The following is a 27,101-nucleotide window of genomic DNA, read 5'->3' as shown; positions in this document are numbered from 1 at the left end:
TTCCATTTTGTAACTTATTGTAACAGTTTCAGACAGATGCAGCCAGATCTAAATTATGCGATTCATTTACATATTCTAGTCGTAGGATACATGCAAATGAAGGTCGTTTACATAATGGATTCCTGTCATTGCTACCGCTCCTTTCTTTGCTTCTTATTCAGCAAGCTTTGATATCACAAACCAAGTTCTTTTTACTGAAAAAGGATTTTATTTTGTACAACATGCCTCCGATTTGTCAAGTAAATTCCTTCAGTAACCATCAGAAATTATCTAAGTAAAACAGGTATCTATGTTCCAACATTTCATTTCTTTCTTTTTCCTTAATTGCGGGAAATAACTTTGCCTTAATGAGGTACTTTATTTAAATTAGCACCTGAGCCAATTAGTCAGCTCTGACCTTGTCTTGCAAAGAAAGAAGGTTGCAGAAGAGTGGTATTTAAAAAATTTAAAAGCCTCTCCCCTTTGCCTCATCTTTTTAAATGTTAGGTAAAACAGCATGCTGATAATTACTTAATCAAATATGACAGAAGGGACTAATTTACTGATTACAATAAAGCCCGAGGGTGTTATGACAAAAATTTCTCTACAACTTCATTCCGGCTTTTATTTAAATAGGCTTTGATTATTTATAACAAAATATCATTGCAACATATTGTAGCAGATGAGAATGTAAAGCGTCGTCTCCCATCAGCTATAGTCCAATAAGCAGCCGATGCTGTTCCTGCTGCTGCTGCGGGCTTCCCTGCGCCAGCACGGCAGTAATGCCAAGCTATTGGTGTGTTTACCCTTTGGGAATGTTAACTGTAATTCTTCAGCTTTTAAAATCAATTAACCCTTATGTTAATTAGTGTCAAGTCTATAGAAAGCCGCGTAAATGGCAAGAGCTGGCACACTGCCATCCATTCACTGGCAGCGCCACAGCTCTCTTGATAACAGCGGGTATGTTAGGGCCCGTATGTACGTCTGTCAGAACTGTTGAGCCAAGGGAGATTATCCAGACCCCTACAGCAAACACGAAGTCATATCTGAAGGCGCAACTGGCAGGATTACCATGCGCTCCACTGTAAATCCTTCCTCAGAGGACATGTTTCAAGTTGAAAACAAGGATGTGTGCACTGTCTGTGTTTAATCATCTTTTGCTTGGCCGTGCAGAAGCGACTGCGGATACTTTCCCCCCTTCGAAGACAAAAGCCGCCATGCCATCGACAGCCTTTTCGAAGGATGCCAGGAGATGAAAAAACAGTAGTAACGACATGATGCCAGGGGCAATATGGCCAACTGTCAAAGCATGAGCCGGTGTTTTGTTCGATGTCGACTTGTTTTCTATTCAAGTTCGTTTACAAAAACAATACCAACAAAAAAAACAAAGGAACTATTTTGGAGTAATGCTTTCTATCCGATGCCATGGGGAATGACAGTGAACCAAGCGTACATGTCTGCATGGTACTGCCACTTGACAGAGGAAAAAAAACAAGGATTTGTGTAAAAAAAAATACCTTTCATCTTACAAAAATGGGAATAAAGGAAATTTTGGTGCTCACATACTTACTGACAGGACATTGGAGATTTACTGTTTAATCTGGAGCGTGTTTTTAACCATCAATTGACCCAGGTATACAAGGAAAATAAAAATCATACTCTTGCAGCAGGCAGGCAGCCTGAGATTTATCTGCATTCAGTGCTATCACCAGGGAGATGAATGGGCCGATCTGTAGCCTTTTACAAGATCCACTATGGGAATGAAGGAGGAGGGATGCCACAGAGACGTGTACAAACTTGAAGTGAGAAGGTTTAAAGGTGCGACTTGGATAAATCCTGCAGTACATTGAGTTGGAAAATGAAATGTTTCTCTCTATCCGGGAGGGAGTGCCTTTTACTTACGGTGGAAGTGTTGCCGTGGATCCCGAAAGGTGTTCAGTTGGCATCGCACGCAGCGTTACCGACGAGAGCTGAAAACAAAAGGGACAAAAAGTACAAAAGAAATTTTGAAAATAATTACATATGGATTTTACAAAACAACATGGAACAGCAACAATGTAAGGGAATTCTTCTGCAACTTCCTCAAGTGCCATACGTATGATGCAAATTGTATACACTGCCGACTCAACCTGCTGGTGATGGATTTTAACCTGGCATCTTCTGGGCAATTTATAATGGGTTCTGGATTTATCTTTTAATGTACATTCTCATTTTCAAGTATGTGCTTGTGAATGTTAACGGAGGAGGTTTTTGTTAACAAGATGTTTGTGCTGTGGAAAGAATCTCCGAGCATTTGGCTGGAATACAATGGCAGCGGCGCCTGTGAAAACCGACGTTCAGGGGAAAAAGCTCTCTGCAGAGGGATAACGTTAAATGGGTCACGGGCTCTACCAGCTGCTAGGTTCCATACGCCGCAATCAAAGTGAATGTTCTAAAATTATTACAGTCAAACAGTCATGTGGTGGCAGTTAACGTCCCCAGTGTTTAATCATCTTACAGTAGAATGGTTTTATGCATATTTCATTTGCATATCATTAAGCTGGTTAAGCATGGGGTATTCAGAGTGGGATGAATACAATGAGAGTCTCATATGATCCATATCACAGAAGCTAGTCAGCTCAATGGACTGTTTTTTTTTCCTTTTTAATCCGCTGACTTCGTTACATCTGAAACGCAGTGGCTGAAAATCATTGTGGATTTCTAATTTTATTATAACAGCAATTTGAAAAAAATTATATTCAATATGATACGGCAAAGAAGATTTAAGGAAACGTGGATCCCTTTAATATGGAAATGTTGCTCTACAGGGAAGCTGTGCTAATAATTTCTTAATTTCTGTGAAAATAGAAACTTTTTTATAATTAAAAAGGAGAATGTTAGCGGTGAAGACTAATTGAAATGGTGGATCATTACCTTACGACGTTTGTTTGTCTAAAAGTAAGAAAGAACATGCATCACCTATTTCTGCACAAATTAGCATGCATCTGATTTTGATAGTCACTATTAAACCATTAATGTGATTAATCAATTATTTCAGTCTGAAAGCCTATTATGCATACACGACAGATACAGTGGGGTCTTTGTCACTTTCATACATGAATAACATAGTAATCGCAGGCCTTTGTGTATCTTCTCAATGGTTTAATTCATTCACCCCAACATTGCTTAGTTCTGGCAGATAATCAAAATTACTTCCTGGGGAAACTAAAAAGACAATTAAGCATGGAAATCTGTTGCTGATGTACAACACATGAATTCATTTGGAAATTAGGCCACTTTGTTCTTTCCTTCACTCTCGCTTTTGTTTCCAATATTAATATTCAAATGAGGTACATCGTGACTCTACTGTACAATTAGCTGGCAAAAAAAAACAGACACTGCTGACTGTGACATTTTGTGCAGTGAACATGCAGATGTCGCTGTTGTTCTTTACATGGGTATAATAATATGCAAAATAGCGAGCATCGCTTGGATACAAAATAATTTAAATTTTATTTCAAGAAGTCTGCTTTTTCTTCTGGAGGAATGGATTTGTAAATGTATCTCGAATCAAATGGTGTTGGAATTCTGGAGCGTTTGCCATGGAATTATAAACATAATGACATAAGTGTGCATGCATTCATCTATTACAGTCCTGAATAGTACCAATTCAGCTGCCTTTGAATGGGATTTATCAATATGGATAACCTTTCTTCCGTTTCTGAATATTTGATCTACTTTACATACATAACTGAATTACAGAAAATCTCTCCAACGCTTTCACTAATTTACCCAACGGATATTATCACTCAGGCACTGATGACTTTAACACCGTTGGTATTCAGGGCACCTCTTTTCACTGCTGTTGGTAAGATGGTACTTATTTATATGCATGCACTGACTTTGCGTCTTTGTAGACTGTCAAATTCTGTGCAAATGAAAAGTTAGTACTTGAAAACTTAATGACACCTACATTCGCAAGCATTGAGTAATATTTGGAATGCTTACTATTAATACAAAAGAGGCCTGCATATTTCAACAAGAGCAATCTGTAAGTGTGTTTGATGGTGGCATTTTGTGCCATGAGAAACCACTTTGAAACATATTTCTATGCAATTATACTGTTGGCAATCTATAATTCAGAGTACCCTGTACTAACATGGAAGAAATGGAAGTGATTATTTTTATTGTTGAATTGCTCTTAGTAGGAATTTAAAAAAAATACAAATATCAGACACAATGTACAGTAGATCCCTTTTTGAATACAAAATGTATTGCAAGAAATATTTAATGTAGATTATCGATCAATGACAGGATGTGACCAATGTAAATTACAGCAGAGGATTCCAGAAGGACAGAATGGTCCTCATTGTATCAAGCTTTGTTTAAAAAGAACCGCCAAAGCGCTGAGTAAAACATAAGGTCTTGAGCGTTTACAGGTTATGACAAATTAAACTGAATCAAGCAAATTAGCTGAGTAAAATAGCTATGTTTCTCCAACATAGTGCACAAGTATTGTGCTGTTTAAGTCTCTTATACAAATAGCCTCTCTCACGTTAAAGAAATCAGTGAATTTTCAGTGAGCACGATATTTTAAAACATAATTAAAATTTCCTGAAATGCAATTGAAGTCATACTTTACAAACCTTTCCTAAACAATGGAAATGATGCGACACAATGTAAAGGAAGTGAGTGTGCAAATGTGATAGAAACTTGGTATTCAATTAATAAACTGGAAAAGCTGGAAATATAGAGATCAATCAACATCCAGTAAAGCAGGAGAAAAAAAAGTTACCATTTTGCAATTAACTCTTTGTTAAAAATGTTAACTTAAGATGAATGATTGCAATGTAAACTTGAACTTGTTTCCCTATAAGTGTTGATTGATTTGATGTGCATTTTTAGCTTGACAGTTTTTCTATTTTTGTAAGTATTTACTCAATACTTTATGGCTAAAATAATTCAATTGACAAGAATTAACAGAAATGCCAGAAAGGGATAAAGAACAAATATCCCAATAGCTAATGGTAGATTAGTCAGCTTTCCTGTGATGTTTGATGCACCAAAGTTTTGACATCATAGTACAGGGTGAACTTTCCTTTTCAATAAGTGTTAATTTCTGACAATGAAGCAATGTCAAGTTTCCAAAAAATACTCATAGATCAGCTGACACCAAAGAGATGTTTCTGTATACAAAAGAAAATCAGTTAATATTTGTCTGCAGTAGGATAATCAGAGCCATGTATTTGGCTTTGGTCAATAATGCTTCTCTTTGGAGTTTTTGACATCCATGGAGAACAGCACATGAGGAATTGGTCTGCTCTTTATGGATGTCACACGTAAAAAAAATAGAACTATACTTTCAGAATAAGCTTGGTAAAAACTTAGACCCCTTCAGCAATATCATCTGTGACATCAAATTATGGGATTTCTATGTTGCATACTAATCAAATTCCAGAATTTCACCATAATTTCAGAACAGGTGTGACTCTTTGAAGGACAATAGATTAAAACTCAAATCATAGTTGAAACTCCATTTAAGGGAACCGACAAAGCAATATTTAGTCCTACACCCATCGTATGCAATCACATATTTGAATACATTCATTAATTTGATAATCCTAATAATGCAGTTTCACTGTGCAGGTCATTTTGGATTTGGATTAAATTCCCAAGTGACAAAGAAGGTGTCCAAGCATGAAGAGGGAGAATAGTTAAGGATGCACTATAAAATGCATTGCACAGCCTTAAACTCATGAACTAAACAAGTTTAATATTTGATCTTCATTCATTAATGTTACTTAGGCAATAAGAACATATGAATTATTTTAGCACCACTGGTCAAGAAAGGAAAATGAAAATACATATATTGCTAGATATAGAAATATACAGATATAACTGACTAAGCTGTGGTTTTCCCACAGACCAAGAATCAGGTGATGAGGACAAATAATGCTCCATAAAATGTCCCTTTTTTTTCCTCGAGTAAAGAAAATTAGGGGTGATCTTATCAGATGTTTAAAATGTTAAAAGAAGCTGTTAGGGTAAATACGGACAAATTATTTCTTCTGGTCGGGGAATCAAGAACAAGGGTACATCATCTTAAAAGGAAATCTAGGTCATTTAAGGGGAAAACCAGGAAGCACTTTCCACATAAAGGGTAATAGAAATTTGGAACCCTCTCTCCCAGATGGCTGTGGATGATAGGACTATTAGAGCTTCCAAATTAAAAATTTTCTTGGTAAGGGTATAAAGGGAGTTTGGAGCAAAGGCAGGAATTGGTAGACCAATCATGAAATGAAATGAAAATCGTTTATTGTCACAAGTAAGCTTCAAATGAAGTTACTGTGAAAAGCCCCTAGTCGCCACATTCCGGCGCCTGTCGGGGAGGCTGGTAAGGGATTTTAATGGTGGAGCAGGCACATAGGACTGAATGACCTACTCTTATTCCTAATTTTCCTATGTGAACAAAGTAGTTATAGGGAGAATTTGAGGAGAATTAAATCCAACTGCTAAATTTGTCAGACAAGCCACAGGAAAATGGAAAATATATGCATAATCTTGGTCTTTCCGATCGCCTGCTAGCTCTAGCCGTCACCCCCCCCTAGTTTCAGCAAAACTTCCCTCCAGGTCTGATGCCCTCGACAGAAGCTGACAGCAGGTCCTGTCTAAATCTTAAGCAATTACACATCATCAACTATATGGAGATTGTGTGTGGTGATGATCCCAAGAAAATGTACTGAAGACCATTACTGTTTATGATATATATTAATGACTTGGGTTTGTGGGTACAGGGCACAATTTCAAAATTTGCAGATTATACAAAACATTGTGCAGCAATAATGACGAAAATAGTCGGAGTTCAAGAGGCTATAGACAGGGTGGTGGAATTGGTGAACACATGGCAAATGAAATTCAATGCAGAAAAGTGTGAAGTAAATGGTACAATCTTTAACAGAGGCACCTGGAGGAATTTGTGCACAAATCTCAGGAGGTGGCAAGACAGGTTAACAAAAGTTTATAAAGTATATGAGATCCTGGATAGTCAAAAATCAAAAAGGGTCACAGTATAGGGTACAGTGATTGAGGAGAGCTCAGTGAATATGCCCAGTAATACTAAAAGGAATAAAACGGGATGTAAAAATATAAATGGAAAGCGGAGCAGCTGGTTATTACATGAAGATATGGGTTCAACAATAAGAAAAATTAGGAGAAAAGTTAAAAGGAAAAATAACAGGAGAGGTTGCTGGTAGAAGTGTTAATATTCAAAACGGAGGTATAAAAACCAACATATGGGTACTTTACCTGAATGCTCGTACTATTCGGAATAAGGTAAATGAGTTGATGGCGCAAATCATTGCGAATGACTATGATTTAGTGGCCATTACTGAAACATGGTTAAAGGATGGTCACGACTTAGAGTTAAATATCCAAGGGTATCAAATTATTCGGAAGGACAGAGTGGATGGTATGGGAGGTGGTGTAGCTCTGTTATTTAAGGATGACATCCGGGCAGTAGTGAAGGATGACATTGGTGCTGCGAAGGATACGGTTGAATCCATTTGGGTAGAAATCAGGAATAGTAAGGTGAAAAAGCCACCGATAGGAGTGGTCTATAGGCCACCAAATAGTAACATTACGGTGCAGCGGGCAATAAACAAAGAAATAACTGTGCATGTAGAAATTGTACAGGAGTTATCATGGGGGATTTTAATCTACATGTCGATTGGTTTAACCAGGTCAATCAAGGCAGCCTTGAGGAGGAATTTATAGAATGTATCCGCGATAGTTTCCTAGAACAGTATGTAATGGAACCTACGAGGGAACAAGCGATCCTATATCTGGTCCTGTGTAATGAGACAGGATTGATTAATGATCTCATAGTTAGGGATCCTCTTGGAAGGAGCGATCACAATATGGTGGAATTTAAAATACAGATGGAGGGTGAGAAGGTAAAATCAAACACTAGTGTTTTGTGTTTAAACAAAGGAGATTACAATGGGATGAGAGAAGAACTGGCTAAGGTAGACTGGGAGCAAAGACTTTATGGTGAAACAGCTAAGGAACAATGGAGAACCTTCCAAGCGATTTTTCACAGTGGTCAGCAAAAGTTTATACCAACAAAAAGGAAGGACGGTAGAAAGAAGGAATATCGACCGTGGATATCTAAGGAAATAAGGGAGAGTATCAAATTGAAGGAAAAAGCATACAAAATTGCAAAGATTAGTGGGAGACTAGAGGATTGGGAAATCTTTAAGGGGCAACAGAAAGCTACTAAAAAAGCTATAAAGAAGAGTAAGATAGATTATGAGAGTAAACTTGCTCAGAATATATATAGTAAAAGATTCTACAAATATATACAACACAAAAGAGTGGCTGAGGTATATATTGATCCTTTAGAGGATGAGAAGGGAGATTTAATAATGGGAGATGAGGAAATGGCTGAGGTACTGAATAGGTTTTTTGGGTCGGTCTTCACAGTGGAAGACACAAATAACATGCCAGTGACTGGTGGAAATGAGGCTTTGACAGTTGAGGACCTTAGTTATCACTAAGGAGGTAGTGATGAGCAAGCTAATGAGGCTAAAGGTAGACAAGTCTCTTGGCCCTGATGGAATGCATCTCAGGGTATTAAAAGAGATGGCTAGGGAAATTACAAATGCATTTGTGATAATTTACCAAAATTCACTGGACTCTGGGGTGGTCTCAGCGGATTGGAAATTATCAAACGGGACACCACTGTTTCAAAAAGGAGGTAGGCAGAAAGCGGGTAATTATAGGCCAGTTAGCTTAACTTTGGTAGTAGGGAAGATGCTGGAATCTATCATCAAGAAAGAAATAGCGAGGCATCTAGATGGAAATTGTCCCATTGGACAGACGCAGCATGGGTTCATAAAGGGCAGGTCGTGCCTAACTAATTTAGTGGAATTTTTTGTGGACATTACCAATATGTGGTATATCTGGATTTCCAGAAAGCTTTTGACAAGGTGCCACACAAAAGGTTGCTGCATAAGATAAAGATGCATAGCATTAAGGGTAAAGTAGTAGCATGGATAGAGGGTTGGTTAATTAATAGAAAGCAAAGAGTGGGGATTAATGGGTGTTTCTCTGGTTGGCAATCAGTAGCTAGTGGTGTCCCTCAGGAATCAGTGTTGGACCCACAATTGTTCACAATTTACATAGATGATTTGGAGTTGGGGACCAAGTGCAATGTGTTCAAGTTTGTAGACGACATTACGATGAGTGGGAAAGCAAAAACTGCAGAGGATACTGGAAGTCTGCAGAGAGATTTGGATAGTTTAAGTGAATGGGCTAGGGTCTGGCAGATGGAATACAATGTTGACAAATGTGAGGTTATCCATTTTGGTAGGAATAACAGCAAAAGGGATTATTACTTAAATGATAAAATATTGAAACATGCCGCTGTGCAGAGGGACCTTGGTGTCCTAGTGCATGAATCCCAAAAAGTTGGTTTACAGGTGTAACAGGTGATTAAGAAGGCGAATGGAGTTTTGTCCTTCATTGCTAGAGGGATGGAGTTTAAGACTAGGGAGGTTATGCTGCAATTGTATAAGATGTTAGTGAGGCCACACCTGGAGTATTGTGTTCAGTTTTGGTCTCCTTACCTGAGAAAGGACGTACTGGCGCTGGAGGGTGTGCAGAGGAGATTCACTAGGTTAATCCCAGAGTTGAGGGGGTTGGATTATGAGGAAAGGTTCAGTAGACTGGGACTGTACTCGTTGGAATTAGGAAGGATGCGGGGGGGGGGGGGGGGATCTTATAGAAACATATAAAATTATGAAGGGAATAGATAGGATAGATGCAGGGAGGTTGTTTCCACTGGCAAGTGAAAGCAGAACTAGGGGGCATAGGCTCAAAATAAGGGGAAGTAGATTTAGGACTGAGCTTAGGAGGAACTTCTTCACCCAAAGGGTTGTGAATCTATGGAATTCCCTGCCCAATGAAGCAATTGAGGCTCCTTTATTAAATGTTTTCAAGATAAAGATAGATAGTTCTTTGAAGAATAAAGTAACAAAGTGTTATAGTGTTCGGGCCGGAAAGTGGAGCTGAGTCCACAAAAGATCAGCCATGATCTCATTGAATGGCGGAGCAGGCTCAAAGGGCCGGATGGCCTACTCCTGCTCCTAGTTCTTATGTTAGCAGAGTAATGAGTACAAAAGTCAGGAAGTTATGCTAAACTTTTGTAAAACACAAATTTAGGCGAGCGAGAGTCCAATTCTCGGCATCATCCATTAGGAAATACGTGAAGGCTTTAGAAAGGTACAGAAAAGATGGAGTGGAATGGTTCCAGGAATGTGGGATGACCTGAAGAACTGGGATTGGTCTCCTTAGAGCAGTAAAACCTAAGAGGAGATTTGATGGAGGTCTTTAAAATCATGAAGGGTTTAGATATTCTAGAGTAAATAAAAATAAATTGTTTCCAATGGCTATAGGGTCATTAACCAGAAGACACAATTTCAATGGCAGAAGAACCAAAGGCAACATAATGAAAATATTTTTCCATAAAGAATGGTTAGGATTTGGAATGCACTGACTGATAAGGTGGTGGATAAAGATTCAATAATATCCTACAAAAGGGAATTGAATAAATATTTGAAGGAAAATAAATGCAGGGATATGGAGAAAATTGGGGCCAATGGATTGCTCCTTGAAAAGGCTGTCACAGACTTGATTTGCGAATGGCCTTCTTCCGTACTGTACTACCGTGTTGTGTGCGTACAAATATTATTTACATCAAATGTGATGAAAGAATTGTAAGTTTATCCACATGATATAATACATTTTCTAGGCCAAAATAAATAGCCTCAACTAACTTATTTTTTCAGTACGATGTCTTACAACACCAGGTTAAAGTCCAACAGGTTTGTTTCGATGTCACTAGCTTTCAGAGCGCTGCTCCTTCCTCAGGTGAATGAAGAGGTATGTTCCAGAAACACATATATAGACAAATTCAAAGATGCCAAAAAATGCTAGGAATGCGACCATTAGCAGGCGATTAAATCTTTACAGATCCAGAGATGGGGTAACCCCAGGTTAAAGAGGTGTGAATTGTATCAAGCCAGGACAGCTGGTAGGATTTTGCAGGCCAGATGGTGGGGGATGAATGTAATGCGACATGAATCCCAGGTCCCGGTTGAGGCCGCACTCATGTGTGCGGAACTTGGCTATAAGTTTCTGCTCGGCGATTCTGCGTTGTCGCGCGTCCTGAAGGCCGCCTTGGAGAACGTGAGGCTGAATGTCCTTGACTGCTGAAGTGTTCCCCGACTGGAAGGGAACATTCCTGCCTGGTGATTGTTGCGCGGTGTCCGTTCATTCGTTGTCGCAGTGTCTGCATGGTCTCGCCAATGTACCACGCTTCGGGACATCCTTTCCTGCAGCGTATGAGGTAGACAACGTTGGCCGAGTCGCACGAGTATGTACCGCGTACCTGGTGGGTGGTGTTCTCACGTGTAATAGTGGTATCCATGTCGATGATCTGGCACGTCTTGCAGAGATTGCCATGGCAGGGTTGTGTGGTGTCGTGGCCACTGTTCTGAAGACTGGGTAGTTTGCTGCAAACAATGGTTCGTTTGAGGTTGCGCGGTTGTTTGAAGGCAAGTAGTGGGGGTGTGGGGTTGACCTTGGCAAGATGTTCATCGTCATCAATGACGTGTTGAAGGCTGTGAAGAAGATGACGTAGTTTCTCCGCTCCGGGGAAGTACTGGACGACGAAGGCTATTCTGTCGGTTGTGTCCCATGTTTGTCTTCTGAGGAGGTCGGTGCGGTTTTTCGCTGTGGCGCGTTGGAACTGTCGCTCGATGAGTCGAGTGCCATATCCCGTTCGTACGAGGGCATCTTTCAACGTCTGTAGATGTTTGTTACGCTCCTCCTCATCTGAGCAGATCCTGTGTATACGGAGCGCTTGTCTTTAGGGGATGGCTTCTTTAATGTGTTTAGGATGGAAGCTGGAGAAGTGGAGCATCATGAGGTTATCCGTGGGTTTGCGGTAAAGCGAAGTGCTGAGGTGACCGTCCTTGATGGAGACGAGTGTGTCCAAGAATGCAACTGATTTTGGAGAGTAGTCCATGGTGAGTCTGATGGTTGGATGGAACTTATTAATGTCATCGTGTAGTCGTTTCAGTGATTCTTCGTGGTGGGTCCAAAGGAAAAAAATGTCATCGATGTATCTGGTGTATAACGTCGGTTGAAGGTCCTGTGCGGTGAGTAGGTTCTGTTCAAACTTGTGCATGAAGATGTTGGCGTATTGGGGTGCGAATTTGGTCCCCATGGCTGTTCCGTGCATCTGGATGAAGAACTTGTTGTCGAAGGTGAAGACGTTGTGATCCAGAATGAAGCGGATGAGTTGCAGAATTGCGTCTGAAGATTGGCAGTTGTCGGTGTTGAGTACTGAGGCTGTTGCAGCAATGCCGTCGTCATGGGTGATGCTAGTGTAGAGTGCCGAGACGTCCATTGTGACGAGGAATGTTCCTGGTTCAACTGGTCCATGGATGCTGAGTTTCTGTAGGAAGTTCGTCGTGTCGCGACAGAAGCTGGGTGTACCTTGTATGATGGGTTTCAAGATGCCCTCGATGTAGCCAGAGAGGTTCTCACACAGGGTCCCATTGCCTGAAACGATAGGACGGCCTGGTGTGTTGGCCTTATGTATTTTCGGGAGGCAGTAGAGATCTCCAATGCGGGGAGTACGTGGGATGAGAGCACGTAGGGTGCTCTGAAGATCTGGATCCAAGGTCTTGATCAGTCTGTTAAGTTGGCGGATGTGTTCCTTGGTCGGATCTGCGGGTAACTGTCTGTAGTGTTCTTGGTTGTTCAGTTGTCGGTATACTTCGTTGCAGTCAGGACGCGCGACAACGCAGAATCGCCGAGCAGAAACTTATAGCCAAGTTCCGCACACATGAGTGCAGCCTCAACCGGGACCTGGGATTCATGTTGCATTACATTCATCCCCCACAATCTGGCCTGCAAAATCCTACCAACTGTCCTGGCTTGATACAATTCACACCTCTTTAACCTGGGGTTACCCCATCTCTGGATCTGTAAAGATTTAATCGCCTGCTAATGGTCGCATTCCTAGCATTGTTTGGCATCTTTGAATTTGTCTATATATGTGTTTCTGGAACATACCTCTTCATTCACCTGAGGAAGGAGCAGCGCTCTGAAAGCTAGTGACATCGAAACAAACCTGTTGGACTTTAACCTGGTGTTGTAAGACTTTGTACTGTGCTCACCCCAGTCCAACGCCGGCATCTCCACATTATTTTTTCAGTGGGTGGCATTTTTAATGAATGAAACTGCTGAAAGGAGCTTGTGCAATCAGGAGATCCACATTCTGTAGTAAGCAATCCCGATTTCACCAAAAAAAACCATGGGGCAAAATTACACAGGATTCTTTTTAGAGCAGAACTAAAATGACTTGCGGCAAAGCAACTGCCTGTTCATCAGTTGCACCCGTGACTCATTTAAAGAAAATAACAGCATTTATTTCATGGCAAATTACAGGAAACTAGAACTTCACCATTTTGAAATGCCATTGCTGCTCTTAGCAATGCTCGAGTGACAGCTACCCCCAGTGAGTCTCACATTCAGTGTCATTAAGTGCAGAAATGTGTGAATTCTGCTGTATGATGCAATTCCTGCATACATCTGCATCCACCCATTCATGGATGGGTGTATTATATACTCAAATGGATATATTGCCTGCCCGCCCTCAAATAGATAGAAATTTTAACAATTAAAAAGAGAGGATGCAGCGGTTCCTGGATGGGTTGGCGTTCCCTAAGGTGGAGGAGGGCCTGGGTGCCCCGACTGGGTTGAGGGAGGCGATGGATGGCATGGGGACGATGCAGGTAGGGATGGACCCGGGGCCGGGCGGGATTCCAGTAGTGGTTTACAAAAGGTTTTGGGTGGAGCTAGGGCCACTGCTGGTGAGGACGCATAGTGAGGCGGGGAGAGGGGAGATCTTCCCCCCCACACTGTTGCAGGCTTCCAACTCCCTGATTTTAAAGCAGGATAAGGACCTGGAGCAGTGTAGGTCGTACCGCCCAATATCACTGTTGAATGTTGATGCTAAGCTGTTGGCGAAGGTGCTTGCATCGCAAATTGAGGACAATGTGCCGGGGGTGATAGGGGTGGACCAGACGGGATTTGTGAAGGGAAGGCTGTTGTCGGCGAATGTGTGGACGTTACTTCAAGTTATTATGATTCCCTCAGTGGGGCAGGAGGTGGAGGTGGTGGTGCGGATGGACGCGGAGAAGGCTTTTGATCAGGTGGAGTGGGTGTATTTGTTTTGAGGTACTGGGGCAGTTTGGGCTCGGGCAGGGGTTTGTGGATTGGGCCGGCTGTTGTAAAAGGCGCAGGTGGTGAGCGTTCGGACGAACCAAGTGAGTTCGGGTTATTTTGGGCTACATCATGGGACGAGACAAGGGGTGCCCGCTTTCCCCGTTGCTTAGCGATAGAGCCATTGGCAATGGTGCTTAAAGCATTGAGGGATTGGGCAAGGGGGGATGCCAAGCATAGAATTTCATTGTACATGGATGATTTGTTATTATATATCTCGGACCTGATGGGCAGCATTGATGGGATTATGGAGATTTTGCGGGAATTTGGCCGTTTTTTGCGATGTAAATGTGTTTCCTGATCAATGCTAGAGGGCAAGAAAGGAGATTAGGGGAGTTGCCGTTTCGGGTGGTGGGGAAGAGCTTCAGGTACTCCAGGTGGCACCGAGCTGGGCCCAGCTACATAGACTGAATTTGGCTCGATTGGTGAAAGGAATGAAGGCAGATTTTAGTAGGTGGGATGTGTTGCCACAGTCGCTGGCTGGGTGTGTGCAGACAGTGAAAATGACGGTGCTACCCAGGTTTCTGTTCATGTTCCAGAATCTCCCTATCTTTATCCCCAAGTCTTTTTTTAGGAAGGTCAATGGGATCATTTTGGGGTTTGTGTGGGCTGCGAAGATCCCGTGGATGAGGCGGGTATTTTTGGAACAGGGCGAGGGGGGTGCTGGCATTGCCGAATTTGATAAATTATTATTGGGCAGTGAATATTGCGATGGTGAGGAAATGGGCTGTGGAGGAGCGGTCGGTCTGGGGACTGGTGGAGGTGGCGTCATGTAGGGGATGAGTTTGGGGGCTCTGTTGTTGGCACCACTGCCGATCTCGCAGCCAGGTATTCCGTGAGCTCGGTGATGGTGTCAGCGTTAAAGGTGTGGGGACAGTGCAGGCAACAATTTGGGTTGAAGGACATGTTGCTGTGGGCCGATTTGCGACATTAGGTTTGTGCCGGCGGAGCTGGATGCGAGGTTTCGAGATTGTAGTAGGTGGGGATTGAGTATTTCACTGACTTGCTTATAGGGGGCAAATTTACAGGCTGGAGGAGTTGAGAGAATTGTATAAATTGCCCAAGGGAAATGGCTGTAGGTATTTGTAGGATTTTGTGAGGAGAGAGGTACTGACCTTCTCGAAGCTGCCGCCTCTGGTATTGCAGGATAAGCTGTTGTAGGAGGGTGAAATCGGGGAGGGGAAGGTGTTGGATATTTATAAGGAATTGATGGAGAGGGAGGGCGGCCCAGTGAAGGATATTAAGCGCAAGTGGGAGGAGGAGTTGGGTGGGGAGGTGCGTGCCGGGATATGGGCAGAGGCCTTGCGGAGGGTGAACGCGTCCTCGGGGTGCGTGAGTTTAAGCCTCATACAGTTTGAAGTGATGCACTGACAGTGACAAGAATGAGCAGGTTCTTTGCGAGGGTGGAGGATAGGTGTGGGCGGTGCGTGTGGTGGGGGGGGGGGGGGGGGGGCCTGTGAATCACATGTTCTGGGCGTGTCCAAGACTGAGGGGGTTCTGGCAGGGGTTCTCAGACATTATGTCCGAGGTTCTGGGTGTGGGGGTGGTGCCGAGTCTGGAGGTGACGATATTTGGTCTGCCAGAAGACCCGGGAGTCCGGGTCTTCTTGAAGTGCAAAAAAGGAAATGGAACAGAGGCCAGAGGCATGTGGGCGTTTACAAAGAGCCCTTATAGCCTCATTGATTTTGCAGACGTTTAGCCAAAGGAAATATTTGATCATCTGGTTGTTAATGTTGGAAAGGGAGCTGTACATAGTAGGTACAGCTCTGGGATCCATGGGAGAGATAGCAGGATAGAACTGAACATGATCAGTATACTTTTAAAGCATGGCTATGGTTCTAGAAATAAATTACAAAAGATTAACGATTGCAAGCATCCAAAGTTGAAACCTATAGGACGTTGGCCCTATCATACGTCAGAATGATCATAAGACAACCCCCATAAACCCACAATGTTGTATAATTTACCTGAGCAATCATTCAGTTAAATAACTGTCAAATGAATTCATCAAGAATGATTGAATGGGTCTTGGGTTCTCAGACATTATGTCCGAGGTTCTGGGTGTGGGGGTGGTGCCGAGTCTGGAGGTGACGATATTTGGTGTGTCAGAAGACCCGGGAGTCCGGGGGGGGGGAGAGAGGCTGATGTATTGGCCTTTGCCTCCTTGATAGTCTAGAGACAGACTTTGTTGTGTTGGCGGGACTCGGAGCTGCCGAAGGCAGGGGTGTGGGTGAGCGACCTGGCAGAATTCCTGAGGTTAGAGAAGGGTCAGGTTTACTCTGCGGGGTCGGTTGAGGGGTTCACCCTGGAAACCGTTTATTGATTTCTTCAAGGAGAATTGAGGGGTCAGTCAGCAAAGGGGGTGGTGGTGGGGGGGGGGGGGGTGGGGGTAAGAGGGTTAAAATGGGGAAGGTGGGATGTGGTGGGGTGTTGGTATCAGAGGGGTTTGGGTATCTGTGGTTGTTTGTTGGGTTGATGTGCTGTTCTTCTGATATCCTGTGTACATATGTAAAAAGCCTTGAATAAAAGTACATTAAAAAAAAGAAAGTTTAACAAATAGACAATGCAGATGCCACACTGGGTGTAAATAGGATGTTTTCTTCAATTCAGGCAATAAGAACAGGTCCCATACAACTAGGCTAATTCTGAAGTGCAAAAAAGGAAATGCAACAGAGGCCTAAGGCATGTGGGCGTTTACAAAGAGCCCTTATAGCCTCATTGATTTTGCAGATGTTTAGCCAAAGGAAATATTTGATCATCTGGTTGTTAATGTTGGAAAGGGAGCTGTACATAGTAGGTACAGCTCTGGGATCCATGAGAGAGATAGCAGGATAGAACTGAACACGATCAGTATACTTTTAAAGCATGGCTACTTTTCTAGAAAAAAATCACAAAAGATTAACGATTGCAAGCATCCAAAGTTGAAACTTATAGGACGTTGGCCCTATCATACGTCAGAATGATCATAAGACAACCCCCATAAACCCATAATGTTGTATAATTTACCTGAGCAATCATTCAGTTAAATAATTGTCAAATGAATTCATTAAGAATGATTGAATGGGTCTTGGGACTAAGGCTTGTTGGTGCATTGCTTTTTGTTACTGCATCAAACAGAATTGTGTTTTCTCCAGTGTTACAATATTTGAAATGTTTTATGCTCTTCTATTACTTAAAAAAAAGCAGATTTTAAAATGGGTCATCCGTGAACAGAATATTGATTCTTTATTTCAAAAAGAAGATGGGGGGATCAGGACGTAGCTTGAGGCATATGAGGAGATGGTTTCAGATTTGTGAAACATTGGGACTAGTTCTGGGGCAGGAGGGACCTATTCAAAACGGACAGATTTCACCTCACCAGCACTGGGACCAATGTCCTTATGGAGAGGTTCACTAGTGTGGTTGCGGGTGATTTAAACTAAATTGGTAAGGGATTGGGTATCAGAATGTTTACGCAGGAGAAAGGAATAAGGTGCATAAAGGAATGAGAATGTTAGATAGGTCTAGAAAAGGAAGAAGCACATTATTAGACAGGAGAAGACTGAGAAGGACTACAAGCAATACACAAAATAGGTTTACAAAGCATTTATATACATTCACAAAGTGTGTGAAGAAGCTTGGTGTGTTACAAGCCCATCTAGCCATGTGGGAACATGATGTAGTGGTAATAATAGAAAAAATAACGAGCATTAGGCACTTAATATTCAACAATTTAAAGAGTTTGGAAAAGACACAGAAGAAAAAAAGAGAGGTGGGATGGCAGTATTAATTTGGAAAGGCATTTTATTGGTGGAAGGGGTGAAGGAAAGACCAAGATAATAACCATCTGGTTAGAGCTAACAAGCAAAAAGGCATGTTCACACCGCTGAGAGTATTATAGAGGCATTCAAATAGTGAAAGAGATAGAGGGAAAAGGAAGGGGCAATTTCTGAAGTAAAAACAGAAAATGCTAAAAATACTCAGCCAGTTAACCAAAATCTGTGGAGAGAAAGAGACTTAATGTTGCAGGCCAGTGACCCTTTCTGAAATGTGTTTTGTAAAACCTCCTTGACCAATATTTTCTTGGTCCAAATAATTTGGGCTAAGTGGACCAAGTGGCTGTGGGGGAATACTTGGTCATGAGTGATCGTCCTGTCACAAGCTTTAGTAAGTAATGGAGAACTATAAGGAGAAATATAAAGTGGAAGAGGACTAACTTCAGTCAGATGAGAGAGGATCTAGCCAAGTTAAAATGGAACCAAAGACTAACAGGAAAAAGTGTAATAGAGCAATGGGTGACCTTTAAGGCGAAGATTTTTCAAGTACAGGCTATGTACATTCCAACAAGAGCAAAAGGTCAGGGAACCAAAGCCAGTGCTCCTTAGATAACAAAAAAGATAGAAATACAATGAAACAAAAAAAAGAATGTTGCTGGTGAAGGTCAAGTGAATTCTTCAAGTGAGAATCAGGCCAAATATAATTTGTTGCGAGGGGAAGTGAGGAAACCAAGACTGGCGAAGAAAGAATACGAGAATAGAATTTCAGATGACATAAAAGGCAACCCAAAAATCTTCTTCTGGTGGGGTGGGACTATAGGGACAAAGCAACACAGGACAAGGTTTGAATAATTAAATAAACATTTGGTATCAGTGTCTATGAAGGAAGAGGATGTAGAGGATAAATAAGGAAGTAGAGGTAATAGAGGCAATGAATGGATTGAACATTGATATGCCAGATGCACTGGCTATGCTTTGAGTAGATAAATTGCCTGGTCCAGGTGGCCTCCATTCCAGGTTGCTGAAGGAAGTGGGGCTGGAGATAGCGGAAGGGCTTTCCGTAATCTTCAAATCTTCCCTAGATACACGGAAGGTGTCAGAGGATTAGGCAGTGGAAAATGTGACACTCTTATTCCTAGCAATTAGAGGCCAGTCAGTTTAATATCAGTGGTAGTTAAAGTTTTAGAACCAATAATCAAGAAAAAAAAAATCAACATGCACTTGGAGAAGCTTAAGTTAATTGAGGTTTATTAGCACAATTTAGTATTAAGGTATGATCCAAAAACCCATTTGAACTTTTGATGAAGTAACACAGAAGTCGAGAAAGAGAATTGGATAGTATTGATATGGGATTTTAAGAAAGTGCTGTACAAAGACCACATAAAATGCTGGTTAACAAAATTGCAGCTCATGGAACAGGAAGGTCAGTATCAACTTGAATAAGTAAGTAGCTTAAGGACAAAAACAAGTTATGATAAATTGTGGTTTTCAGACTGGATAATGGTAGACCATGATATTCCCCAAGGGCCAATGCTAGGACAAGTTTTTAAAAATTTATGCAAATGTCTTGAATATTGGGACACAGTAAAATTTCTAAATTTGCCGTGATACAAAACATGGAGGTGTGACAAACTATGAGGATGATAGCAATTGACTGCAACAGGATACTGATGGGCTATCAAAATGGGCAAACAAATGGCAGATGGAATTTAATATGGAAAATTGTACAGTGATGATTTTGGTGGGAGTGATAAGGGAAGTCAATATAGAGTTATTGGCACAATTCTAAAAGATTGTTCAACAACACAGGAACCTGGGGGTTCACGTGCATCGAGCTATGAAGGGGAATAAGAATAGAATTATTCATAGAATCCCTACAGTACAGAAGGAGGCTCTTTGGCCCATCGAGTCTGCACTGGCCCACTGAAAGAACACCCTCCCTATGCCCAATCCGCTGCCCTATCCCCATAACCCCACCCTAACTGAACATCCTTGGACACCAAGGGGCAATTTAGCATGGTCAATCCACCTAATCTGCACATCTTTGGACTGTGGGGCCAAACCGGGGCACATGGAGGAAACCCATGCAGACACAGGGAGAATGTGCAACCTCCACACAGACAGTCACCCAAGGCCTGAATTGAACCCAGGTCCCTGGCACTGTGAGGTAGCAGTGCTAACCACTGTGCCATCATGCCACCCATTGAGAGAGCAATTAGTGAAGCATACGAGATCTTGGGTTCCATAAATAGAAATAGAAGTACTTTGTATGAAAGCAGAGAAGTTATGATGAATCTTTGTAAAGTCTAGTTAGGCCACATCTACAGTATTGCATCTAGCTCTGGTTACTGCACTTTACGAAGGGAATGAGGGTCCTTGAGAGTGTGCAGAAGATTTTTGATAGATAAAGGAGTCAAGGGCTATGGGGGCCAGACAGGAAAGTGGAGTTGAGACCACAACTAGATCAGCCATGATGTTATCAAACAGCACAGCAGGTTTGAACAGCCACTCCTCTAATTCTGGATTCTTGTGTATTCCCAATAGTAACTGTTCCACCATCATTGGCCGTACCTTCAGTTGCATGGGCCTCCAGCTCTAGAATTCCTTCCCTACACCTCTCCGACTCTATCTCACTTTCTTCTGTTAAGATACTTATTAAAACCTAACTCTTGGCCAAAGCTTTTGGTCATCTGACTTAGCTGGTTTAGCACAGTGGACTAAACAGCTGGCTTGTAATGCAGAACAAGGCCAGCAGTGCAGGTTCAATTCCCGTACCAGCCTCCCTGAACAGGCGCCGGAATGTGGTGACTAGGGGCTTTTCACAGTGACTTCATTGAAGCCTACTTGTGATAATAAGCGATTATTATTATTATTATTATCGTCTAATGTGGCTCAGTGCATACTTTGTTTCATAATGCTCCTGTGAAGCGCCTTGGGACTTTTAATTGATCAAAAACACACTACAAATTTAAGTAGTTACAAAAGCAAAATATATTGCGGATTGATTTTAAAGCAAGGTCAAACTATAAAACAGGCCAGTTTATTTGGCAAGGGAAATGGCAGAGTAAAAATCCCACGAAATTATGGAAATAGCAAGAGTCATTTCACCATAATTTTATGGTACTTTTGGATCAGAAAAGGCTCAATTGACTTGAGAGCAATTGTCATTAAGAAGGAACAATTTTTATTGTCTAATTGGTTCATGCCTGATATTACAATGCATCATCACTGGATCCAAAGATGTTGCTTTAAATTTGTAATATTAGAAGTAATCAGGTTAAAAAGAATAAATGGCTTATTAGACAGCATGGGATCAATCTTAACCACAGTGACCTTTTATCTGCCAAGTTAAAAACAGGTGGGACTCCAACAACAGGCATGTAGGGGCCTTTTTAAAATCTAAAAGTTGCCACCCAATTACATCATCAGTGCTGTAATGTTTTTTCTGACAACTTGATGGAAGCCCATTTCAAACCTGGTGGGATAGATCAGAGAGGCAATCTAAAATGTTACTATTTAGTCCAATCTCCTGAGGGCCTGTGACAAATGGAGGATTTTAGGAATATTGGCTTCTAAATACTGAGACAACTTAAGGGTTCAAAGCTGTACAGGACCTTAGTTAGGCCTCATTTGGAATATTGTGTACAATTCTGGTCGCCACACTACCAGAAGGATGTGGATGCTTTGGAGAGAGTACAGAAGTGGTTTACTAGGATGTTGCCTGGTATGGAAGGCATTAGGTATGAGGAGAGGTTAGATAAACTCAGTCTGTTCTCATTGGAACGAGGGAGGTTGAGAGGCGACCTAATTGAGGTCTACAAGATTACGAGTGGCATGGACAGAGTGGATAGTCAGTTGCTCTTTCCTACGTTTAAAGTGCGTAGGGATATGTTTAAAGTGCGTAGGGAAAAGTTTTGAACATATGTGCGAAGCAAGTTTTTTACACAGAGGGTGGTAAATAGATGGAATGCGCTGCCTGGTTAGGTGGTGGGAGCAGGTACGATAGGAGCATTTAAGGGGCATCTAGCCAAATGTGTGAATAGGGTGGAAATGGAAGGATAGGGACTCCGTAAGTGCATACGGTTTTAGTTTAATTTTTAATAATAATCTTTATTGTCACAAGTAGTCTTACATTAACACTGCAATTCAGTTACTGTGAAAATTCCCTAATCGCCACATTTCAGCGCCTATTCGGGTACATAGAGGGAGAATTTAGAAAGTCCAAATTATCTAACAGCACATCTTTTAGGACTTGTGGGAGGAAACCGGAGAACCCGAAGGAAACCCACGCAGACACAGGGGGAACGAGCAGAGTCCGCACAGACAGTGACCCAAGCGGGAATCGAACCCGGACCCTGGCATTGTGCTAACCACTATGCTAGTGCATAGTGGCAGGCAGTTTAGGCAAGTACCATGGTTGCCGCAGGCTTGGAGGGCCAAAGGGCCTGTTCCTGTGCTCTAATGTTCTTTGTTCTACAAAGCAGAGCAGTCTTGTCTGGGGACAAGGAAGAAGGTGAAAAACGCCAGGTGAACCAGCTTTTTGAAGATTTTCAGCCGGAGTCTGAAGGGGTTCTAACACGGGCAAGCATTGATCTATGCCACACTGATTTTAGGATAGATTGAGAGCTGTATGTTTCCTTTCTTGTTGTTTGATGGGAAATTGAGTAGTAGCGTTTTAGAGGTAATTGTAAGCTGTTTTTTTCGGATGTGAAATTAAAGAGTGTATTCTGAAATACTGGCAAGGGACAGACATACTCCTCGGAAGGGCGATGGTTAAATGGGTTGAGAGGAGAAGTGACAAACCGCCAGTCCGGTTTGTGACTTGTAATGTAAAATCCACTGAAGAGGACAAGAATACTCTCACATCTGAAGAATTTGAAAACCGACTTGGTACTGCTACAGGAAACCCATTTAAGGGTAAATGATCAGGTACAGCACCAAAAAGGATGGGTGAGTCAGACGTTCCACTCCAGTTTTAATAGCAGGGCCCGAAGGGTGGCAATATTGGTGAGCAAAGGGTTAAATTTCAGGTGGAACAAGTAATAACTGATCAAGGGGGAAGATACATCAAAAGTTATTGGAGGGAAGATCAGTTGTACTGGTCAACGTACATGCCCCGAATTAGGATGATGTAGGATTTAAGAAAAAGCTGGTGGCAGCCATTCCAAGTCTTGATACACATTAGTTGGTTTTAGGTGGAGATTTAAACACTGTCCTGAACCTGAAGTTAGATCATTCAAATCCACGCACATTTACCCCTTCACGTGGGGTGAAAGCTTTGCTAGCATCTATGAAGGAGATGGGGGGTGGGGGGGGGGGGGAGGGGGTGGTGTAGACTCTTGGCGGTTTTTACACCCGGACAGAAGAGAATACTCCTTTCTTCTCTCCAATTCACAATGTATTTTCAAGGATTGATTTTTTCATAATAGGGAGGGCGCTATTACCAGGGGTGAGGAAGTGGAGTATTCCGCCTTATTCTTTCAGACCATGCCCCACACTTGGTAGAAATAGTCTTGGAGAAGGGACCGATTATAAGATCACCATGGCGGATGGATGTGGGATTGTTCGCAGGATTTGAGCTTTTGCAAAAAGGTGAGTGGTATTATTGATGAATATATTGTGCATAATAGTAATGGGGAGGTCTCTGCCTCAATGGTTTGGGAAGCTCTAAAGGCAGTAGTGTGGGGGAAAATGATCTCATCCAAGGCACAGATGGATAAGGAGGTAAGGGAGGAACAACTGGTGGACGGAATTTTGAAGGTGGATGGGAAGTATAAGGAGAAACCCACACCGGATTTATTGATCAGCAGAAAGGAGCTTCAAATTAAGTTTAATTTGTTATCAACTAGGAAAGCGGTACGACAGTTAAGACGCGTTTGAAGGGCGGCGTGTGAATGTGGTGGCAAAGCTAGTCGAATGTTGGCAAGTCAACTTAGGCGTCACACCGCCTCGAAGACTATACTGGTCTGGGATGAAACAGGGAGATTGGTGTTAGCGCTGGAACAGGTGAATAAGGTGTTCAAGAAATTTTATAGAGATTTGTACAGATCAGAGCCCCCAGGGAATGATTGGGATATGCAAAATCTTTGAGGAATTGAAATGTCCTATTCCAGATGAAGAAGATAGGGCCAAACTGGAGGGATCCATAGGTGTAGAGGAAATCCATATTGCAATGGGGAAGATGCAGACGGGTAAGGGAGCAGGACCGGATGGTTTCCCGGTGGAATTTTAGAACAAATTTAGATGGCTCCACTACTGGAATGATGTTGAAGATGCAGTAAAGGGAGGGATGCTTCCAGAGATGGTGAAGCAAGATTCAATTCCATTCTTTTGAAAAAATATAAAGATCCGATTGAGTGTTGATCCTGTCTACCAATATCATTACTAAATCATGGAATTTATAATGCAGAAGGAGGCCATTCAGCCCATCAAGTCTGCACCAGCCCTTAGAAAGAGCACCATACTTAAGCCCACACCTCCACCCTATCCCCGTAACCCAACATACCCTAATCTTTTTGGACGCTAAGGGCAATTGACAATGGCCAATCCACCTAACTTGCACATCTTTGGACTGTGGGAGAAAACCAGAGCACCCGGAGGAAACTCACGCAGACACGGGGAGAATGTGCAGACTCCGCACATACAGTGACCCAAGTCGTGAATCGAACCTGGGACCCTGGAGCTGTGAAGCAACCATGCTAACCACTGTGCTACCGTGCCGAATGTTAAGATATTGACAAAGGTATTGGCTCTTAGATTAGAGAATTACCTGCCATGGATAATAGGGGAAGATAAGATGGGATTCGTAAAGGGGAGATGGTTAGCTTCAAATGTATGACGCCTGGTAAACGTGGTTTTGACTCCAGCAGAGGGGAAGGAGCAGGATGATACTGGCATTAGATGCAGAGAAGGCGTTCGAAAGAGTTGAATGGGAATATTTGTTTACGGTGTTGGAACATTTTGGACTTGCACCTAAATTTGCTGCTTCGGTCAAATTATTGTAATGGAACCGAGGATGAGTGTACAAACAAACTAAATGAGCTCGGACTACTTTCAGCTACGGAGAAGAATGATACAGGGGTACCCCATGTCCACTCTACTATTTACCTTCGCGAAAGAACCCTTGGCCATTGCACTGAGGAGCTCGAATAAGTGGTTTGGAACCTTCTCAGGCTATAAGTAAAATTTTGGAAAAAGTGAGTGCTTTTCAATCTCAACACTGAGGGAAGGACAAAGCATGGAAGACATGCCATTTCGATCAGTAACTAACCACTTTAGACACTTGGGGGTACAAGTAGCTCAAGACTGGACTCAGATCCGTAAATCAAATTTTACAAGCCGAATGGCAAGAGTTAAAGGGGACAAACAAAGGTGGGAAAGTCTGCCCCTATCGCTTGCAAGCCGAGTACAAGTGGTAAAAATGAATGTTCGGTCACGGTTTTTATTTTTATTTCAATGTCTCCCGGTCTATTTATCTAAAGCTTTTTTTATGGGGGTAGAAAGATTGATCTCTTCATTTATATGGGCAGATGGGATTCCTAGGATTCAGAAATCGTTACTTCAGAGGGAGCGACAATTGGGCAGATTAGCCCTGCCGAATCGTAGGCACTACTACTGGGTGGCGAATGACAAGAAAGTTTGATGCTGGGGGTGGACACCTGATACGGCATGGGTGCAGATGGAGGAAGGGGTATCTGAAGGTTCGGGGCTGTGGGCACTGGCTCCAGCTCCATTCCCACTGATGCGACGGAAATACTCAAAGAGCCCGGTTGTAGTGTCAACACTGAAGATATGGAAGCAGCTTCACAAACATTTTAAATTAGGCGCAAGGTCGAAATTAGTGCCAGTCCGACAAAAACATCTATGCAAGCTTGCAAGGATAGATGCTGGGTTTGACGACTGGGAGTAAAAAGGTGATATCACATTGAAAGACTTGTTTCTTGAAGGAAATTTTGCAATATTTGAAGAATTGAGGGAGGCCTTTAGATAGGGCTGTTTAGCACAGGGCTAAATCGCTGGCTTTGAAAGCAGACCAAGGCAGGCCAGCAGCACGGTTCAATTCCCGTAACAGCCTCCCCGAACAGGCGCTGGAATGTGGTGACTAGGGGCTTTTCACAGTAACTTCATTGAAGCCTACTCGTGACAATAAGCGATTTTCATTTTATTTTCATTATACACAGATAACGGTCTGGATTCTCCGTTCCTGCAGCTAAGTGCCGATGCCAACGGGGGACCTGTGGTGTTTCACGACGGGAAATTGTCGCGATCCCCTCAACCATTCCAGTACCAGTGAGGGGCTAGCACCAGCACGGCGTGAAACACCCATAGGCCCAGCCCCTAGTCACCCACCACCACTGTCCCTAAGGTTGCTAGCAGAAGCTCCCCAGCCAGCAGCATGGATCTCGGCCGAGTGTGGCGGCGCTGGACGCTGGACACTGCCTGCAGCCGGCACGCCAGGTTCCTGACCACTGGTAGAACACGTGGCCCACGCTGTCTGGAACATGGCCCATCGGGGGCGGAACATCACGGGTGGGCCGCGCGATGCGCATCCCGATGCCGCCCATTTGGAGGGGGCGGAGTATTGCAAACTGGCATCAAACCAGCTCCTGCCCCGATTCCGGTGTCGGAGGCCATTCCCTGCTCGATTGCCAATCCCGTTTTCGGCCTAGGGCTACGGAGCATTTTGCCCATGGGCTTTCGTAAAGGACATCTTCCCTACATTCCCAATGTTACCCCTTCTTCTTTGATGGAGGAGATATTAATGGTTTTGGGGGTAGATGGGAGAGGTATCTTTGCTATTTATAGAAAAATTATGGAAGCAAGACCAGAATCTCTGGATAGGATTAAGGTCAAATGGGAGAAGGAATTCGGGGAGATGTTTGGAGAAACTTTGAGACGAAATTTGATGAAGAATAAATGCATCAACCTCATGTGTTGATTTAAGGTAGTTCACAAAACACATTTGACGATGTTGTGAATGAGTTGCATTTTTGAAGGTGTTGAGGACATTTGTGATAGATGCGGGAGGGGGCC

General features: G+C 42.6%; 1 protein-coding gene and 1 long non-coding RNA gene across 9 annotated transcripts in view; one reads left to right on the top strand and one right to left on the bottom strand.

Moving 5' to 3' along the window:
- Positions 1-27,101, bottom strand: part of pmfbp1 (polyamine modulated factor 1 binding protein 1) — a 1,352,449-nt gene that overhangs the window by 1,047,818 nt on the left and 277,530 nt on the right. For all 6 annotated transcript variants that reach the window (XM_072517945.1, XM_072517947.1, XM_072517950.1 and 3 more), the window contains exon 6: positions 1,882-1,949. In XM_072517945.1, coding sequence (XP_072374046.1) covers positions 1,882-1,949 — 68 coding nt within the window. The remainder of the gene's footprint in view (positions 1-1,881; positions 1,950-27,101) is intronic.
- Positions 784-27,101, top strand: part of LOC140430464 (uncharacterized) — a 199,358-nt gene continuing 173,040 nt past the window's right edge. For all 3 annotated transcript variants that reach the window (XR_011949432.1, XR_011949433.1, XR_011949431.1), the window contains exon 1: positions 784-3,826. This is a non-coding gene — a long non-coding RNA (uncharacterized lncRNA). The remainder of the gene's footprint in view (positions 3,827-27,101) is intronic.

This window comes from Scyliorhinus torazame, chromosome 10 (assembly GCF_047496885.1).
Source record: "Scyliorhinus torazame isolate Kashiwa2021f chromosome 10, sScyTor2.1, whole genome shotgun sequence".
NCBI lineage: Eukaryota > Metazoa > Chordata > Chondrichthyes > Carcharhiniformes > Scyliorhinidae > Scyliorhinus > Scyliorhinus torazame.
This window is presented reverse-complemented; position numbering and strand designations above follow the sequence as displayed.